At 33.3% G+C, this 15,000-nt stretch overlaps 1 protein-coding gene across 6 annotated transcripts in view; it reads right to left on the bottom strand.

The window, feature by feature from the left end:
• Positions 1–15,000, bottom strand: part of homer (protein) — a 455,167-nt gene that overhangs the window by 93,925 nt on the left and 346,242 nt on the right. The window contains exon 2 of one of the 6 annotated variants that reach the window (XM_068356887.1): positions 10,625–10,671. The exons of the other annotated variants lie outside the window; for them this stretch is intronic. Within the exon in view, the coding sequence (XP_068212988.1) occupies positions 10,625–10,650 (26 nt within the window). The 5' untranslated portion in view covers positions 10,651–10,671. The remainder of the gene's footprint in view (positions 1–10,624; positions 10,672–15,000) is intronic. 6 annotated transcript variants of the gene reach the window in all.

The raw sequence follows: 15,000 nt of genomic DNA, 5'->3' as shown, positions 1-15,000 counted from the left end.
ATTTGATAAAAATTGAAATATGGAGATACACAGAAAGGTTAGAGTAGTTGAGATGAAACGTTTATGTGGTATGCATAATTGATAGAAATTGAAATATGGGGATACACGGAAAGGTTAAAGCAGTTGAGATGAAACGTTTATGTCGTATGTATAATTGATATAAATTGAAATATGGGGATACACAGAAAGGTTAAAGCAGTTGAGATGAAACGTTTATGTGGTATGTATAATTGATAGAAATTGAAATATAGAGATACACAGAAGTAGTAGAAAGTTAGCATTGGGGAAAGGACGGATTGAGAGTAGTTTCTTATAGTTCGTCATTTGAAAACAATGCCTAACAATAGGTATGTGAAGGGTGTATAATTCGGTAGCGCTAGGAGGAACAATGGGAGGATGACCAGGAAAGGGTAGACAAATGGTGAGCAAGACTTATAGGCCAGGAATGGCCATGGTATCTAAAACTGCGTGATTGCATGAAAAATAAGGTTGTAGATTGGCCAAGGCACCAACCACCCGTCGATACTTCCACTAGAGGTATTGGGTCCTTTGACTGGCCAGACAGTATTACATTGGATCCTTCTCTCTCGTTAAGGTTAATTTTCCTCTTACCTACGCATACCCAAAATAATCTGGACTATTCTTCGTATATTTTCCTCTGTTCTCATACACCTGACAACACTGAGATTACCAAATAATTCATCTTCACTCGAGAGGTTAACTACTGCACTGTATTTGTTCACTGGCTACTTTTCTCTTGGTAAGGGTAGAAGAGGCTCTTTAGCTATGGTAAGCAGCTCTTCTAGGAGAAGGACACTCCGAGATCAAACCACTGTCCTCTAGTCTTGGGTAGTATCATAGCCTCTGTACCATGGTCTTCCACTGTCTAGGGGTAGAGTTCTCTTGATTGAGGGTACAATCAGGCACACTATTCTACCTTCTTTCTCTTCATGTTTTTTTTCTTTTAAGTTTTTATAGTTTATATATGAAAGATTTATTTTGTTACTGTTCTTAAGATATTTTATTCTATTGTTAATTACTTCTCTTGTATTTTGTTTATTTCCTTTCCCCACTGGGTTACTTTCCCTGTTGGAGCCATTGGGCTTATAGCATCCTGCTTTTCCAACTAGGGTTATAGCTTAGCAAGTAATAATAATAATAAAAAAAAAAAAAACGAACAATGTGATGAAATTTTGACGAGCTGCTGAAGAGATTACTCTGTAGACGAATGAAGCAATTAACGTTGTGGAACGTTTACTGTACATGTGTAATTCCACAAAAATTCAGAATTTAATAGATGAACGAGTTAGTGATGAGGATCTATGGAGATTGGGTCATATGACTAGGCACTAGGATCAGGAAAAATATTTAGCACTGTGGTGAATATGGAGGGAAGCCCAAAAATTAAATTGCAGCGTTCTTTCTTTTTGGAGGGCCATATCTTAAAAATGGTTTAAATTCTTAAACCCCATCCTCTTTTTAAAAAATATTTAAAATTTAAAAACCACACTCTCTTACAAATGGCTTAAATTTGAAAACCCACCCTCTCTTGAAAGTGTATAGAAATGTCCATCTCTTAAAAACTGACTAAATTTGCAAACCCCTTCCTCTCTTAAAAACAATTTATATTCGAAAAACCCCTTTCTTAAAAATAAATTTAATATGAAAATCACATCCTTTTAAAAATTTCTTAAATTTGAAAATCAGTCCTTTTCTTACACTTGAATTATATTAGAAAATACATTCCTCTTAAAAATTTCTTATATTTGAAAACACCAACTTTCTTGAAATGAATTAAACTTGAAAACTCCACCTTATCTTAAACATTTTAGGTAGTAGATTGGCCATGACATCAGCCACCCGTTCAGATACTACCGCTCGAAAAGTATTGGGTCCAATGACTGGCCAAACAATACTACTTTGGATCCCTCTCTGGTTACGGCCCATTTTGTCTTTGCCTACACTTACACCGAATCTTCATCATCATCAGCATCTCCACCAACGCCTCTTAACGCAAAGAGCATAGATTAAGATTTTCCCAGTCCTTTCTATCTTGAACTTTTAAATCAATATTTCTCCATTCACCATTTGCTATTTCTCGCTTCATAGTCCTCAGCCATGTAGGCCTGCGTCTTCCAACTCTTCTAGTGCCTTGTGGAGACAGGCTAAACGTTTGGTGAATTAATCTCTCTTGGAGGAGTGATAAGAGCATGTACAAACCATCTCCATCTACCCCTCACCATGCTCTTATTCACATATGCCACTCGAGTGATCTCTCTAATAGTTTCTTTTTTTATCCTTTTCTTTCAATACTTCTCCATTTTCTACTTCTCGCTTCATAGTCCTCAGACATGTAGGCCTGCGTCTTCTAACTCTTCTAGTGCCTTGTGGAGACAAGCTAAACGTTTGGTGAATTAATCCCTCTTTGAGGAGTGATAAGAGCATGTCCAAACCATCTCCATCTACCCCTCACCATGCTTTCATTCACATATGCCACTCGAGTAATCTCTCTAATAGTTTCTTTTTTTTATCCTTTTCTTTCAATACTTCTACATTTCCTACTTCGTGCTTCATAGTCCTCAGCCATGTAGGCCTGCGTCTTACAACTCTTCTAGTGCCTTGTGGAGACAAGCTAAACGTTTGGTGAATTAATCTCTCTTGGAGGAGTGATGAGAACATGCCCAAATCATCTCCATCTACCCCTCACCATGCTCTTATTCACATATGCCCCTCGAGTAATCTCTCTAATAGTTTCTTTTTTAATCCTTCTCTTTCATTTAACTCCCAATATTCTTCTGAGGGTTTTGTTCTTAAATCTACAAAATCTGTGGACATTGTTTCATTGCCATACCATACCTAGTATCTGTACTGTAACACCGATCTCACTAAACTGATATATAGTCTAATTTTTATATGTAATTTCAGGCGATTTAATTTCCATATTTTGAATAACCTAGCCATTGTCCGATTTGCCTTTTTCAATCTTTCATTAAACTCCTATTCTACAGTTCATGTATTAAAGAGTATAAATCTTAAATACTTTATTGATTCTACCACATTAATCCGTTCTCCTTTCAATATTACATCTTCCATTGCATATTCCGTTCTCATCACCTCGGTCCAACATCCTGTGGTATTTCATGCATTATGGTAGGCTAGCACTGCAAATCCCGTAGTGTTCTGCTAATATGGACAGCTTAATCAGTATCCTCTGGGTCAACTAATCTCCTATTATTAATTTAGTGACAGACCAATCCTTCTCCACCATCCCCAACAGTTTTACACATTACGACAAGAAATTACTATAATGTTTCGCAGATATTTATAGAGTACATTGAAACAACAGCATACATATTGACATTTCAGTGACTAATAGTTCAAATTTCCATCAGGGTTTAAGTATATAGGGAAAAAACATGGAAAATAATGTTTCCATTTGCTGTCGTCTATTTATGACTCCTAATGATAGTTTCAGACAGTTAGTCAGATACACATATATATTCCTCCACATACTAATGAACGAGGCAAATATTTGAAACGCCTAAGGTACACAACTTGCATAGTATATAGGACCTGAAGAACATTGAAAGGGTAAGAAGTGTCGAGATCCGTAATCGGGCCAAACAGGGGGAATGAATGAATTAACATTTTTAGGTTTGGTCATAGAGAAAGAATGGAAGAGACCCTTTAGCTATGGTGAGCAGTTCTTCTAAGAGAAGGACACTCCAAAATCAAACCAATGTTCTCTAGGCTTGGGTAGTGCCATAATCTCTGTACCATGGTCTCCCACTGTCTTGGGTTAGAGTTCTCTTGCTTGAGCGCACACTCGAGCGCACACATCTATATTATTTCTCTTCCTCTTGTTTTGTTAGTTTTTATAGTTTATACAAAAAATAAAAAATATCTTATTTTAATGTTACTGTTCTTGAAATATTTTATTTTTCCTTATTTACTTTCCTCACCGGGCTATTTTCCCTGTTGGCGCCCCTGGGCTTATAGCATTCTGCTTTTCCAACTAGGGTTGTAGCTTAGCAAATAATAATAATAATAATAATAATAATAATAATAATAATAATAATAATAATAATAATAATAATAATAGGCAATTTCATCCTGTGAGTGTTTTCTGAACAAGGGTTTCATCCAGGACTTCGCAGTTGAGCATGAATGAGACAGCGACCGGTAGGTTTTTTTTCAGTTAACAGAACCCTTACTCTGTTAAGAGTAAACGGACTAATGTAGAAAACCCAAGAGGCTTGCGAGGAATATTTGGCAACAACAGCACCTACCTATTGAAAGTGCAACCAGCAAATTGACACAAAGGCAGAGTGGTGCAATCATAGTTCCAAGTTTGTCAGATCCATGGATCAGTCCCTGCATGTCGCCTATCTGTTTACTCGTCTTCTGATGGAAATCAGCGTCGACTAAACTCAAGACAATGAGGTTGGAGCTTATAACCTCATCATTAAATACCTACTAAGAAATCGGAAGGCTTTGATTTTCATGCGTCATCTCTCAAAAGAGGAGAGTAACGGGCTTAAGAAAAATAATAAACATTATGTACCCATTAGTATACATATATACATCAATACAAACACACAAAACTCCCAGAACTACGCGAGGACGAAACTGGATATCTAACAATACGAGCAAAAAGACGACAAATTCCAAGACTGGAAACGTATATTGACATTCTGGACGTTGCGTGAACCAAAAACCGATATCCAGCCAAGCATACAAAAGCACACCCCAAATGGTAAATGGAAAGAAAGAAAAAGCTACCTTCGTGTCTGAGAGCAAAACCGAAAAAAAAAGACTTAACAGTAAACAGCCATGATTATGTACCTTTTTAAAAGCATGAGTTTAATACGAAATAATACTAAATGATACTTTATGTCCAATCGCTAATTTCATGAAAGACAAAGCAAATAAATAGAAAACAGAATATTTAACTAATGAGATCATTTATAACAAATTCACACACAGAGGCAAAACACTGCAACTCTGCGATAAGGAAATTTCAACTAGTTACGTCATGAAAGACTAAGGAGAGTTGATATACTGTAGATCATTTCAGAGAGAGAGAGAGAGAGAGAGAGAGAGAGAGAGAGAGAGAGAGAGAGAGGAGAGAGAGAGAGAGAGAGAGAGAAATCAATTGCACCGAAGAGCAAGGAATGACAAACACCTGCAGAATCAAGAAACAAAATAAACCTTGTATTAGAAAAGGACGAATCACTAGAAAATGACGATTAGACTTGCAGTTAAGATGTATGAGAAACAGTGCGCTCTCTCTCTCTCTCTCTCTCTCTCTCTCTCTCTCTCTCTCTAGGATATATGGAAAGTAATAAAATGTAAAACTATAAGACGAAAGCTAAACTAAAAATTAACATGAGACATTAAGAGGAAAAATCCTTTTCTGGAAAATTCTCTCTCTCTCTCTCTCTCTCTCTCTCTCTCTCTCTCTCTCTCTCTCTCTCTCTCTCTCTCTCTCTCTCTCTTAGGATATATGGAAAGTAATAAAATGTAAAACTATAAAACGAAAGCTAAACTAAAAATTAACATGAGACATTAAGAGGAAAAATCCTTTTCTGGAAAATTCTCTCTCTCTCTCTCTCTCTCTCTCTCTCTCTCTCTCTCTCTCTCTCTCTCTCTCTCTCTCTCTCTCTCTTAGGATATATGGAAAGTAATAAAATGTAAAACTATAAGACGAAAGCTAAACTAAAAATTAACATGAGACATTAAGAGGAAAAAATCCTTTTTTGGAAAATTCTCTCTCTCTCTCTCTCTCTCTCTCTCTCTCTCTCTCTCTCTCTCTCTCTCTCTCTCTCTCTCTTAGGATATATGGAAAGTAATAAAATGTAAAACTATAAAACGAAAGCTAAACTAAAAATTAACATTAGACATTAGGAGGAAAAATCCTTTTTTGGAAAATTCTCTCTCTCTCTCTCTCTCTCTCTCTCTCTCTCTCTCTCTCTCTCTCTCTCTCTCTCTCTCTCTCTCAGGATATATGGAAAGTAATAAAATGTAAAACTATAAGACGAAAGCTAAACTAAAAATTAACATGAGATAATAAGAGGAAAAAACCATTTTTTTTTGAAAATGGAAGATGTTACAACCAACAGAGAAAGGTTTCATAAGAAATAGAAAGGTATGCAAACAATACACCCGAGAAGGCAATAACAAAATCTAGAGAATATTAAGTAACTAGGATTATCCTGATAAGATAACTCAAGGACAAAATAAATAATGTCTTTTGAGAGGACAAACCCTCCGACTCGTAGCAATTCAAGTCTAATTTTCGAAGTCTTCTTACGACGAGGGCACCGTTACCGATGTTTGAGTCAACATTTGCATGACGTTCAGCGTATATGTCCCGGGAATTATTTTTCATCAAAACATCCTTCTCATATAAATATTTCACATACGTACATATATATATATATATATATATATATATATATATATATATATATATATAAACTGTATACTTGTATATATATACATAATATATATATATATATATATATATATATATATATAATATATATATATATATATATATATATATATATATATACATGTATATAAATATATATTATATGTATATATATATATTATATATATATATATATATATATATATATATATATATATATATATATATATATATATATATATATAGTATGTGTGTGTGTATGCGTATCAGTGGTTTCCTTTCCCTGCAGCATATACCTTCAAATATTTTCCTAGTGCGGCATCATCCTAAGCTTGATGGGGATCAAGGTCACATTCTGTCACACTGGAAGATATCTCCGGACATTGCAACGTTACAGTTATCCAGACAGCACTCAGGAAAATGTTAAAATCGTGGCAAGAATTGGGTGGGAAATACAACCTAATAAGATGGCTACTTCAAGGTCCTAGAATGATATCCAAAATAAAATCTAATGAACAACATTCTTTTACATTCTTCACCTATCGAGAATACTATTATTAGTATTATTATTATTATTATTACTAGCCAAGCTACAACCCTAGTTGGAAAAGCAAGATGCTATAAGCCCAAGGGCTACAATAGGGAAAAATAGCACAGTGAGGAAAGGAAATAAGGAAATAAATAAATGATGCGAATAAATTAACAATATATCATTCTAAAAAGAGTAACAGCGTCAAAACAGATATGTCCTATATAAACTATTAACAACGCCAAAAACAGATATGTCATATATAAACTATAAAAAGAATCATGTTAGTATGGTCAACATAAAAACATTTGCTCCAACTTTGAACTTTTGAAGTTCTACTGTTTTAACTACCCGATTAGGAAGATCATTCCACAACTTGGTAACAGCTGGAATAGAACCTCTAGAATACTGTGTAGTATTGAGACTCATGATGGAGAAGGCCTGGCTATTAGAATTAACGCCTGCCTAGTATTACCAACATAAATAAAAACAATAAAATAAATATGAGCTTAAAAAATCACTCCGGACTTACTGTTAAAATATACATAAATACATATGTTTATTCAGATGATCTCGTACTTCTAATTCTCCAAAGGTATTTTAGGACGAGATGAAAGCCCAAACCCATTTTTTTTTAACAGGGCTACGATCTAGTTCTGACCCCATAAATACCAGGGACCTATTGCTTTGTTTACAAGGTTTTTATAAAAGAATGTGAACATAACTTTAGAACTAGCCAGGTAATCGAACTTCAGCTCTCTAGTTAATGAAGGAAGTAACATAATCATTAGACTTCCAGCCTCTGGTTCTGGGGAAGCAGCCCCCCCCCCCCCCGCGCACACACACACACACACACACATTACATACATACATACATACCAGGGTTCTATATTACAATTAGGAATGGGGTGAATAGTTTAATAAACCAAAATCCTAGGACCCCATTTCCACGTTCGAAGTTTAAAAGACCCATTAGGTAAGCAAATTATCATGTAAATAAACTTGCAGCTAATATATCAAGCAAATATATGTACAAATAAACACTAATAAAATTCAATATGAAAGCAAAATAATAACGTTTAAATATGCAAGGAAAATATTTAAGAAACTAGAACGGGCTCTCGGTATACCTCTGCTATCGTACTTTTGTCACCAATAAAACTGATGACGTTGTGGGCAAATCATATGATAGGCTAATGAATTACATAAATATTTTGGTACTAATTTCATTCAAATCACATTAAAATTAGCCACGAGATGACAAAAAGACCCTTTTTTACCTTTTCGTGAACTTAGTCTTGACTTAGACCCAATCACTCTAAAAATCTAATCAAATTGTTTTTGTATCTTGGCCAATCATCCTACCAAATTTTATGAGATTCGGTCAAATATTTTTGAGTTATGAGAATCACAAACACAAAGACATACAAACAAATAAATACACAAACAAAGGTAATAACATCACAATATCATGTAGTATAACACAAGATAGAAAATTGAATTATACACATTTTGGCACTAGTTTCAAGCAAGTCGGATAAAAAATTACCCCAATAAAAAAATAGAAAGAAACTTTTATAACTTTTCGTGATTTTGACCTTGACCTTTAACCCAAATCGCTCCCAAAATCTAATCAAATTATCCTTCGATAATGGCTAATCATCCCACAAAATTTCACGAGATTCTGTCAAATAGTTATCCGAATCACAAACACACACATACATACATACAAACATATCCCTATCAAAGCATAACCTTCGCCGCAATGAAGTTGGCGAAGGTAATAAATATATATGACAGTAAATGAAAATACAATATCATCCTATGGCCTATTCTTTACAGATTCTCCTCTGTCCTTATACACCTGAAAACACTGAGATTACCAAACAATTCTTCTTACGCAACTGTAATTGTTCAGTGGCCACTTTCCTCGGTAAGGGTAGAAGAGACTTTTTAACTATGGTAAGCAGCTATTCTAGGAGAAGGACACTCCAAAATCAAACCAATGTTCTCTAATCTTGGGTAGTGCCATAGCCTCTGTACCATGGTCTTCCACTGTCTTGGATTAGAGTTCTCTTGCTTGAGGGTACACTCGGGCACACTGTTCCATCTTATATCTTATTTCTCTTCCTCTTGTTTTGTTAAAGTTTTTATAGTTTATAGTGATATTTATTTTAATATTGTTGTTCTTAAAATATTTTATTTCTCCTTGTTCCCCTTCCTCACTGAGCAACTATTCCCAGTTGGAGCCCTGGGCTTATAGCATCCTGCTTTTCCAACTAGGGTTGTAGTTTAGCAAGTAATAATAATAATAATAATAATAATAATAATAATAATAATAATAATAATAATTTACAGAGCTTAAGACTCTCGATAGTCTCTCACAACAAAACTAGTGAAATCATACGAAATTTGTGAACGATTGGTCGGCCAAAAACTATTTTTTTTTTTTTCATTTCCGGTGTTTTCAGCAAGAATGAAAAAGTATTAGAGGCCAATTAACAGCCGTGTGTGTGTGTGTGTGTGTGTGTATTGAGGGGATGGGTGCTTCAGCCGTAACGAGAAGCCAGTTACCAACAAATGACTTTGGAAAACGTTAATTAATTAATGAAACCGTCCGAAAATAAAATGGAATCTCTGTTGGAGCATAACTTTTTTTCATATCAGGCTCTCAATACAGATGATGGGAAATCTTTATACGAATTCGGTGTGTTGCATAAATGCAATAAATTATATTCAAAGGCACTTTCAAATATGAATGTTACACACAAACACATATATATACATATATATATATATATATATATATATATATACACATATATATATGTATATATATACATACGTATGTATACATACATACACACACATACACACACACACACACACACACATATATATATATATATATATATATATATATATATATATATATATATATATATATATATATATATGCATATATATACATATATACAAACATACACATACATATATATATATATATATATATATATATATATATATATATATATATATATATATATATATATATATATATATATGGATAAATATCAACACAACATCGTGTTCATACTTGGGATCGAACGCTGGCTCCTTCTAATATAGAATTTGTCCAAATTAGTTACTGTACAATATACAAACCACTAGAACAATTATGCTGATTTTAAAGAGAAAAATAAACTCAAAAGACATAAAACTTCCTGAATTTTAATATCATTTCTTCATATCTAAATGGTAAAGTTAAAAAGGAAACTAACCTTGGATAAAACGGTTCAGTACTTTTCAGACACGAATTAACCAATTTTTTTTCTTCACATTTTACACCTAAGAACATCTGGTTGCTTATCCCATCAACTTTTGCGTTAGAAAAAAAAAAAATAATAATAATGATAATTTATCATAATAATAATAATAATAATAATAATAATAATAATAATAATAATTTTGGAAAAACAAATCCGCAGTAATGTTTTGGTATAATTGTTTTAAAAGCTCTCTTTATATCATTACGATTTTGATATCCTTATAACGAAACATTACTTTTAGATTCCCTTTTGAATGTTTCATAACAACATACGCAATGTCCGTTTTAAACTTTAATTAAAATACTAATCACTAATTAAGTCCTTACTCACCACCATGAGCCAATCTCATCCTCCATTCTTATTTACTGTCAACTCACCTGAAATGAAAAAGGAAAAATGTAAAATTACGATCAATGAATTATAAAGAACAATATAATTCACTGTACAGATAAATATCAAAAAGCTATGCTATAGTAAATTCTTTTTAGTGAGGCAAATTTGCACCGATTCGCAGGGGGTGCCCTTCTAGCTCGGAAAAGTTTCCTGCTCGCTGATTGGTTGGAGGAGATAATTCTAACCAATCAGATAGCAGGAAACTTTCCCGAGCTAAAAGGGCACCGCTGTGAGTCCGCAAATGCGCCTCATTAAAAAAATTTAGTATAGTATTATTATTATTATTATTATTATTATTATTATTATTTGCTAAGCTACAACCCTAGTTGGATAAGCAGGATGCTATAGGCCCTGGGGCCCCAACAGGGAAAATAGCCCAGTGAGGAAGGGAAACAAGGAAAAATGAATTATTTTATGAACAGTAACAACATTAAAATAAATATTTCCTATACAAACTATAAAAAACTAACACAAAACAAGAGGAAGAGAAATTAGATAGAGTAGTGTGCCTGAATGTACCCTCAAGCATAAACATTAAAACAGATAAACATTAAACTACACTATAGTTTTACAGTTTTCATGTTTGAAAATAAATGGAAACCGGTGGCGATAGACACTGAAAAATGGCCAAATGTTTCCTTGTGGGGTCCATAAATTGATTATGCATCCGAGCTAATGAGGTTTAAAGTTGGTAACTTTTACTGCTGCGAACTCAGAATTTCCAAGTAAAATTATAAAACAGGTATAAAAAAGAGGTGACATTTATAATAATAAAAGAAAAAAAAAATAATTTCAAGAGCGAAAAGATACTTTTCAAATCCATCCTACCACATATTTAGTATTTTTTAATCATTACTTCCTTGATTACAAAAATCTGAACGCACAAAAAAAGAGAGAGAGAGAGAGAGAGAGAGAGAGAGAGAGAGGAGAGAGAGAGAGAGAGAGAGAGAGAGAGAGAGAGGGTGTGTGTTCATAACTGCTAATGAGGAAAATCATGGATACACCTAAAACAAGTGATTTCAAGAGCAATCATCTGATTATACTTTGATATATACCGATAACAAACACAAACATCTGGAGAGTTTTATTTGGAAATAAATTAGGTGAGATATACTAAAATCCTGTACAATCAGTGAGCTATTTCAGAAACTTTTTGCATAAATTATAAAAAATAATAATTTTTAATAAAATTTCTTGAATACTTAATGCAGCAATCATCGTTTTAAACGTAGAACTTTCCCGTTGTAAGTTAAAAATAAAAAAAAAAGAACTTTAATAAAGTTTCCTTTTACTTTACGAGTACGTCAACGAGCGAGATAATTCTAATATATAATTGAACTAAGTAATTCAAATATGTTTCTATTATTGCCTTTCAGTATTGAAAATTAGAGAAAAAACGATATGACAATAATTATAAATAAACTCTTCGTTAGCATATTTTCACATTTATTTTATTCTTACTTGAAATATTCTAATTATGTTCAGGACATCATTCTTCGTTTCCTTCATAACAAGAATGAAATCTGAAAAACATCACTAAACAGACAGAACGGAAACTATTGCAACTCATCCCATCAGCCATTGTCAATTTAATAATCAATTAATCGTGTCCCTGACATTTCAAAAGGTATTAAAAAAAAAAAAAAAAAAAAAAGACTTCCACAAAGGCAGAAAGGTCATGCAGTTACTTATATTTCCGATTTAAAAATTTTATAATCTTTAAAAGAACGGGAAGAAGAATCCAAGCTATATGCAGTAAAAGTTTACACATATTCTAATAAAACAAACCTTGAATTCACCTAAAATATTCTAAACATAAGGCATATCATTTTAGGGCAACGGTCAAGGGGGCCGTGAAGTACCCTAATGTTCATTTCTAGTCAGGAAAAAAAAAAAAAAAAAAAAAAAAAAAAAAAAAAAAAAAAAAAAAAAAAAAAAAAAAAAAAAAAAAAAAAAAAAAAAAAGCCCGAAAAGAAAATAGGTGGGGTTTAATCTTGAAGATGGGGCTGCATTACCACTCATTACTTCCACTTTATATTCTACAGTGTTTTATGAAGGCGACAAAGCTAAAATGAATAAGGACGCGTCTGAGCCCCTTGTCCTGCGGTGAACTAGAAACGGCTGCATTTGTTTTTGTTGTTTTATGAAAGCGAAAAAGCTACACCCACGTATCTTTCATCTAAATTTTTTTTTCATGGAGTGAAGGGCCCACCAAGTCGTACTGCTTTTTGCGTACGGACTACTCGGTAGATGTACCTCCACCGGATAGAAATATCTATAGTTAATTCTTTTTAGTGAGGCAGATTTGCACCGACTAGCGGGGGTGACCTTTTAGCTAGGAAAAGTTTCCTGATCGCTGATTGGTTGGGCAAAATAATTCTAGCCAATCAGATAACAGGAAACATTTCAGAGCTAAAACGGCACCGCTGCGAGTCAGTGCAAATCTGCCTCGTTAAAAAAAATTGAGTATAGCCCATTTCACGTACACAAGTGGTATTTACCTTTACTTAAAAACCTAAAAACGAACTTATCAAGTTGTTAAACGTTCAAATATATATCATACCTACACGGCTGCATCTATTAACAAATTTTTATATTACAAGTTAAATTCTAAGAAACTAAATTATACATTTTTCAAGCAATACCATTATTTTATGATCATCGATATTATTTGTTTCCGAACGGTTTGTGCTTCACGTTTCGTTTTCAAATAACCGTCCCACATACATAGAATTTTTTTTATCAATGTTTATTTCGATTGAATTTGACCATAATACATTGTAATAGTCAAAGATACTCTTAAATTAGCATCTTATTTCTTCAGTTCAGACTTTAATTTAATGTCCTTAAATATCTTAACTTTTAAATGTTCATCCCCTTTGCCTTAAAAACCATCTACCAATCCTGGAGATTTTTTTTGTTTTTTTAATGAAAATAATAATCACTTTATTTGGAACATATATTCTCAAACACCAGTTATTTTAAGCATTAATTAATATTGCACTTAAAAACTTCATTAATCATATTTAATATGAACATCTATATTTAAAAATAACCCAACATATCAACTGCATTTCCACTGTTATTGTATCACACTTTTTCTTAATACTTAAGCCTTTGCTTTATTTCATTCAACGTCCTATGTAATTTTTTTTATTCTTGAAAGGAAATATTTTTTCATCGCATTTTGTACATTCCTTTATTTAATACTTTATCAATTCATATATGGACTCTTTATTTTATCAAAACTGGCTTTGTAATCTATATACCTTCAAGATTTATTTCTAAATGAATGTTTCCAGTTTTCGAAAAATGGAAATTTTATCAACATAGAACAAAATATAAATCATCTTGAAGACACGCGTCGGTAATAGAATCTCAACAGGAGAGAGAGAGAGAGAGAGAGAGAGAGAGAGAGAGAGAGAGAGAGAGAGAGAGAGAGAGAGAGAGAGAGAGAGAGAGAGAATTTAATTTCTCACAGAATGTAAATTCCCTTCACATCACATATAAGACGTTAGATGGCGCTCTTTGCTTTTACTGCTCGGTGTGATGAAAATTCTCAAGATGTCAAGTGGTAAACCCGACTTCTCTTCCTCTTTCTATTTGTGTGCAAACCGATTCCATGAATTTCTATATTTATATTCTGTCAACAGATTCTATGAATTTCTTATATATATATTCTGTCAACAGATTCCATGAATTTCTTATATATATTCTGTCAACAGATTCCATGAACTTCTTATATATATTCTGTCAACAGATTCCATGAATTTCTTATATATATTCTGTCAAGAGATTCCATGAATTTCTTATATATATTCTGCCAAAGATTCCATGAATTTCTTATATATATTCTGTCAACAGATTCCATGAATTCTTATATATATTCTGTCAACAGATTCTATGAATTTCTTATATATATTCTGTAGTAGGTTGGCCAGGGCACCAGCCACCCGTTGAGATACTACCGCTAGAGAGTTATGGGGTCTTTTGACTGCCAGACAGTACTACATTGGATCCTCCTCTCTGGTTACGGTTCATTTTCCCTTTGCCTACATACACACTGAATAGTCTGGCATATTCTTTACATATTCGCCTCTATCCTCATACACCTGACAACACAGATTACCAAAAAATTCTTCATCACCCAAGGGGTTACTGCACTCTAATTGTTCAGTGCCACTTTCCTCTTGGTAAGGGTAGAAGGGACTCTAGCTATGGTAAGCAGCTCTTCTAGGAGAAGGACACTCCAAAATCAAACCACTGTTCTCTAGTCTTGGGTAGTGCCATAGCCTCTGTACCATGGCCTTTCA

This window comes from Palaemon carinicauda, chromosome 33, assembly GCF_036898095.1.
Source record: "Palaemon carinicauda isolate YSFRI2023 chromosome 33, ASM3689809v2, whole genome shotgun sequence".
Lineage (NCBI taxonomy): Eukaryota > Metazoa > Arthropoda > Malacostraca > Decapoda > Palaemonidae > Palaemon > Palaemon carinicauda.
This window is presented reverse-complemented; position numbering and strand designations above follow the sequence as displayed.